General features: G+C 36.0%; 2 protein-coding genes across 2 annotated transcripts; one reads left to right on the forward strand and one right to left on the reverse strand.

Moving 5' to 3' along the window:
• The first annotated feature begins 2192 nt into the window (after positions 1 to 2192).
• On the forward strand, positions 2193 to 2857 carry LOC108361167 (uncharacterized). The gene is made up of 2 exons (XM_017613730.1): positions 2193 to 2328; positions 2385 to 2857. Exons 1-2 carry the CDS (start codon positions 2213 to 2215, stop codon positions 2839 to 2841), a joined length of 573 nt encoding a protein of 190 aa, XP_017469219.1. The 5' UTR covers positions 2193 to 2212; the 3' UTR covers positions 2842 to 2857.
• A 476-nt stretch (positions 2858 to 3333) lies between these two features.
• LOC108361166 (uncharacterized) lies at positions 3334 to 5534 on the reverse strand. The gene is made up of 3 exons (XM_017613729.1): positions 5024 to 5534; positions 4771 to 4951; positions 3334 to 4716 (listed from the first exon to the last, which is right to left on the reverse strand). Exons 1-3 carry the CDS (start codon positions 5038 to 5040, stop codon positions 4126 to 4128), a joined length of 789 nt encoding a protein of 262 aa, XP_017469218.1. The 5' UTR covers positions 5041 to 5534; the 3' UTR covers positions 3334 to 4125.
• Positions 5535 to 6495: the final 961 nt, after the last annotated feature.

The following is a 6495-nucleotide window of genomic DNA, read 5'->3' on the forward strand; positions in this document are numbered from 1 at the left end:
ATTTTGCTTTTTTCTTCCGCTGTCACTGGAAACTGTACCCACCGTGGGCATAGATACGTCTCAAATATACGTAGCACGTCGGCGAGTGCTTTGGAGAAACTAGACTGCGCTAGTCCAACGTCGTGGTCTTTTCCCACACCCGTCTGATAACCACCTTCCGCAAAAAAGCGCAAACAGGCGCTCAACTTCACTATAGGTTTAACAGCAAACTGCTTCCTACCTGGCTGTGTATGAGTCGTTACCACTTCTAGCAAGTATTCAAACGCCGGTTTATTCAACCTGAAATACTTTTCAAATCTATTTATAGAAGTAGAAAACGAAATAGTTAGTTGTTTTAACACATATTTCTGAACTCCTTTACTCACAAAGGTTGAGGCAACTCCAAGGGGTTCATTAAGTCGCGCAGTTTCCTCCTCGCCAATCGTTGCGCGTTTGTTTGTTGCCTTTCTTCCTCACTAATTTCTCTCACTACCATATTTAACGCTAAGCTATTCATTTTTAAGTTTCCGAATCAACCACAATTAATAAAGTTTCGCCAAAACATGCAAAAATCACATTGGCAAATCATCGAAAAATTGTCAACAATAAGCATAACAGCTGATTTCGAAAGATAGAAAGAGAAAAAATCCTACTCCTCAAAAATCCTTCTCCCCGACAATTTAGAATTGGAGGATTTTTTCTTAGAGGATTTTAAAATTCGCAAAGGAGAAATTCCGCGAGAATATTTAGGATTGGGCTGTATAAGTTTAGAAGGTATAATGCTGTTGATGAAGCGATGTGTGTTGATTGTTTTACAGATTTTCATCATTGCATAATTTCATTGGTTTCTGAGATATAAGGAATAACTTGTAATAAACTAATTTTTTTCATGGTAAATTTTTCAATCCGTCTTTTCCCCAAAATGCGCAAGGTTTTTTTCTGAATCTGTTTAAGTTATATCCGCGAGGCATTATATATAACTAAACTTGAATGATTTGCCCAAGCACTTTGCGCATTTTTGGAAAAAAAAAAATGTTTTAATGCGAACTTAATTTTTGTCAGGCACAGTCTTCCATTATTTTATCAAAAATATGTACCACGTGGAAGTATTTTAAGAAAAATTCCAATTGAATTGAAGAGAATAAATAGTAAATACCATCCGTATTTATTCTTTATTTCAATTCAGATAACCTCTATTACAGACGAAACCCATTTATCCATTAAAAATCGGGATTTGTGTAAAATATTCACCCCTATTGCGAGTGTCGGCTAGTAGTAGATAAACGACTGTTAGTCTATTATAGATTATGCGTGGTATTTTCAAGGTCGTTTTCTCGTTCAATAAGTGCGTGTGAATAGTTTATAGTCGCTCATCCTTCTACAAACAAACCGTTGCAGAAAAATGAGCGATAAAAAACTATTCACAGTCGCTTATTGAACGAGAAATCGACATGCACAATAGCATGGAAAAGCGATAATCGAATAAGAGTCGTTTATCTACTACTAGTCGACACTCGCAAGGGCTTTTAAATCCCTTCTATATTATTGCAAAGCAAGTTCAGTCATGTTGAAGAATATATTTCAAACCAAGCCAGCTGTATAGCCTTCAAAAGAAAGAAGTTGCAACAATCTTTTTGGCAATTTCAAGAGCTAAGGCTTATTTTCACTATGTCAAATTTAATGGCATTTTTCGTCAAATAAGTGAAAACGCATTGTCAAATGGGATTAAAAAGCACTATATTGATGGATTTCGATGAGGACGAGTCTTAAGTCGTGTACGTGTTCTGGTAAACCGACGATCTGTCTGGTTTTGGCACATATTTATTATCGGTAAAGGTATGGATAAAGGAGATAAAGTTGTGTCAAAATATGTCGACAAATTTTGGCGTCAAAATATGACATAGGGCCTGTTCGAGGCACGTAATAAAAGCAGCAATACTGCAGCACTGAAGAAAATTTGCAATACTGTTGCAACTTCCCAATTGATAAAACGTTGCTAGAAATTCACACGGAACGTGATACTTTAATCATGCCTATTATGGTATCCGACGGATTCCATCCGCTCGGATCTAATCCGATCCGTACTCGATTCACTTTTTTAAGTAAACGCTATTATTGATACCGACGGATGCACTGCGTTGCCTCTTGTGAACTGTATTGCCAACATAATCAGCTGTGCTTATATGTGTGAAGGATTTTTGTTAACATTGGTGAAATTTATTGCAAATATTAAATGGATTCTGTGGCTTTTTGTATTGATTTCGATGAAAACACCAGGAGTGATATGCGACGGACTAGAAGGAAAGTCAGGGATAATGTTGTGAATGTATTCGAGTTGCCGGATGAGGTGTGAGTAAATTTATTGAAGTCTTTATTTCATTTTAACATGCGAGTTCCTTATACAGATTTGTAAAACAGTTCCGGCTTAACAAGTTAGCATTCAAGTACGTTTTAGAATTATTAATCCAGAAATTGCCTCCAGTTCGAAGATCATGTTCCATAACACCAGAGCTTAAATTAGAAGCTTGTTTAAGGTTTTTAGCTGAAGGGGGCTATCAGAATGGTACTGGCCAAGATTTTAATATTGGCATGGCACAATCCACAGTCTCTGTAGTACTCTCTGATGTACTAAACATCTTAGAAGCCACTTTATGTCCCAGATGGATTACTTTAGCAATGACAGACAATGAAAAACTTGAAGCGAAAAGATATTTTTTCGAAAAAACTAGAATTCCTGGAATTGTCATGTGTGTTGACGGTACTCACATTAAAATTCTTAAACCAGCTGCAGGCAATGCACACCTTTATTATAATCGGAAAGGATATTACAGTGTTAATGCAATGATAGTAAGAACTAAATGAGTTTGAACTTCCTTAATTTATTATTTATTTATATTCTTTTATTTTGCATTTTCAGATATGTGACTATAAGCAAAGAATAAGGTATGTGAACAGTAGGTATGCAGGTGCAAGTCACGATTCTTTTATTTGGGAAAATAGTGATGCTTCCACCTTCTTCCAAGCGCAGTATGAAAATGGAGACAGAAGCACAAGACTGCTAGGTACAAAAAAATAACGAATAATCAAAGTGCGTATTTTAACTGTAATGATCTTCCATAGGTGAATCTGGATATCCACTGTTACCCTGGCTTATAACTCCCTTTCGAAGTGCAGGCGTTGATAGTCCAGAAAGCAGATTTAATAAAAGCCATAGTAAAGGCCGTATTATTGTTGAACGGACCATAGGCGTTTGGAAGAACTGGTGCCGATGTCTCCTTTCTGCTCGCCAACTACATTATGCTCCTGAGAAAGTGGTTCAAATTGTAAACGTTGCGGCAGCACTTCACNCAATGATCGATCTTCCATAGGTGAGTCTGGATATCCACTGTTACCCTGGCTTATAACACCCTTTCGAAGTGCAGGCGTTGATAGTCCAGAAAGCAGATTTAATAAAAGCCATAGTAAAGGCCGTAATATTGTTGAACGGACCATAGGCGTTTGGAAGAACTGGTGCCGATGTCTCCTTTCTGCTCGCCAACTACATTATGCTCCTGAGAAAGTGGTTCAAATTGTAAACGTTGCGGCAGCACTTCACAACATTCGAATACATTATAATATTTCCGACGAATACCAGGAGGAAGTCTACGAACCCGATGAATATGTAGGCGAACCTGTACAACCTCAACGATATACAAATGAAGCAACTCAAATTCGCAATGAGATGTTACGTAGCTTTTTGTAAAATAAAATTATTTATTATCACAAAATTCATTTTGATACATATTTCTTAATATTTAAGTAAAAAGCCTTCCTGGCAAAGTGTTGCACAAAGTTGTCTACACACTAAGGATGTAGATAAAAATAAAATCATATCACTTCATTGGTTAACATACACAGTATTTTCAAAAACAGAAAAAAAACTTAATAATAAAGCCTTCATGTTCAGAAAGTATTCAGGCACTTCAGTCATAAAAAAAAATCCAATATAAAATAAAAAAAAAAATCTCATAAAAAAATTGCCAGGTCCCACTTATTTTAAGAATTAAGGTGTCTGTTGACGTTATTTAACTCAATATTTAAAAGTTCCCTTTTTAATCTTAATTTTTCAATAGCAGCCTTTTGCATCACAGCGTTATGTCTTTTAATCTATTCAAGAGTATTCTGAAGAATTTCATTATTTTTCTTTTTTTGGTCGCCTAGCCTCTCTACTGATCTATTCAGTCTTTTTAAATGGTCCCTCATGTGTTGAAAATATTCCTGTTGGTTCTCAACAGCCTCAGACACTTTTTCGTACAGTCTTTCTTGAACCCCTATTTGCTTCTCTAATAAATCGAATTGCTCGGGTCTCTTTTTTCTTCTTTGGTTAGAAATATTTTGGTCATTCTCAATATTTACGTCTTCATGAGCTTCAATACCATCGTAATCTCTCCGAGTAGGTGGAGAAGTGTCCTCAGATATTCTCTCCTGCGGTACATCTCTCGTAGCAGAAGCTCTCATCTGTGGAACATTTCTCGATGTAGATGGAACTGCGTCATCATAATTTCTCCCCTGTGGCACTCCAAACTGTTTGGAGTTTCTAATACCACCAACGCAATCATTAAGACACACAAGGGTAGCAACTTCTTCTTCCATAGATGTTAAGGGAATTTCCCTATTTACTCCTCCACCAGTCGCTTGTAGCTCTCTTTTGTTATGCGCGAGCTTCTTCTTTATCGCCGATTTATAGTCCGACCAAACCTGTGGTTCAAACTTAGTGAATAATATATTTTAGCTTTTCAACATTTCGCAAACCTTTTTCCATTCGGCAATGGTTTTTGATGGCGGTCCAATCGAATTCAACTCCTCTCGCACACTTTCCCAAAATCTTTCTACCAAATCAGGTGCATTTTTAGTAAAATTTTTTGCTATGTCCGGATGCTCCTTCATTTTGGAAACTAAACATTTAAATTGCTCCCTGGTCGTTGTACGCTTCCTAAAACACATAAGTTTGTGTTTTTTACAATATTACAATATTAAAGGGATAAATAATTGTGATTTTTCTTACATTTTATTGCTATCCATCTTATCGTTTTTAGTATCCGCAGCACAATGGCGCGTGAATGACAGATAGAGAAATTTGTACGAATCACGGATCGGATGCGTTTTCAATGATGCCACTTTTTTATTTCATTCGCAAACTGCATTAACCTCTTTTGACTCATCCGCAAACTGCATTATCGAGCGTTTTCGATAATAGCAAATTCTGTCAAAAGTGAGTAAAACTCCCTCCGCAACCATCTGTCGGATACCATAATAGGCATGAATAATTCGCGCAACACTGCGATTGTGATTGCATCTCGAACAAGCCCATAGTGAAAACCAGCTTTACGTTACTCTAAAATTGAGTAGATGCGGTAGACACAAAAAACAGATGTTGTGAATGCGAAAACGTCTGGTTAGAAAACACTTGCAAACAGTATCCAGTGGATGTAAAATAGATAATCAGACTCATTGCGTAAGTCGTAAATTAGGCTAAATTGTACGACTCGACAACAGTAGCATTGTCTATTGTCGTAATGAAATAAGTAAACGACCAAAATCGTCGAAAACTATACAGTGCTGCCAAGTTTTTCCATTTTAATACACTAGTCGAGTGGAAATTTTAGGCAATGACGTGGAATTTTCGAAACGATTCGACTCTCGAAAAACGACTTGCATTCGACACGACTCTCGCAATGAGAGTGAATATAAAATTTAAGACGCTTTCTTGATACTGCGGAATTTTGTGTCACCCTTGATCCTTGGCGTCCAATGACAAAAACATTGCACAAAATTTAAAAAAAGTCATTTGATCTAAAAGTACGAGACATGATTTTAGAAGGGAATTTTGAATATACACAAATGCTTCCGATTTAATTTTAAACAATCAAAGCTTTTGAAATATTAAAGATACATAAGTATTTACAAGAAATATTTAATATAGTGTAAGACTAATTAATTTGGCCACCAGAAACTCCATTTTCTAATATTTTAATGTTTTTGTTTATATTTGGGGCAGCAAAATTATTATTCAGCCCTATCGCCAATTCCTTGTTAATAAATAGTTCCCATAACACTTTGGAACAAATTCAGGTTAGCAAAAGTTAGGTCGATTCTGAGAGTGAGGGGTGAAAATAGAGGCCAAATTAGAAGACCCGTACCGCGGCGTTTGTTTATGTTAGTTCGAATTTTTTTTTAATCGACCTTCGAACTTTGCAGTCAAATGCCGATTTTCAGCATATTGTTTATATGGTTTTTTGGCTATAACTCGTCGACTAATTGATATTTTTTCAATCTGTTAAAGCCAAATTATTGCTAGAGACCTGTGCAACAATTACAGTTGAAAAAAAAATGATTTAGAAAATTTTTGTAGTGCTTATGAAGCAAAATGTTGGATTTTTTTTTTCATGCTTTTTGAACATATTTTCTACAAAACTACGTCTTTTTTGCTTTCTGTTTGATCTATAATATGCTTCTCAGTTTCTTCAATAAATTTCA

Source organism: Rhagoletis zephyria, unplaced genomic scaffold (genome assembly GCF_001687245.7).
Source record: "Rhagoletis zephyria isolate East Lansing unplaced genomic scaffold, Rhagoletis_zephyria_1.1 Rzeph_scaffold_00707, whole genome shotgun sequence".
Taxonomy (NCBI): Eukaryota; Metazoa; Arthropoda; class Insecta; order Diptera; family Tephritidae; genus Rhagoletis; species Rhagoletis zephyria.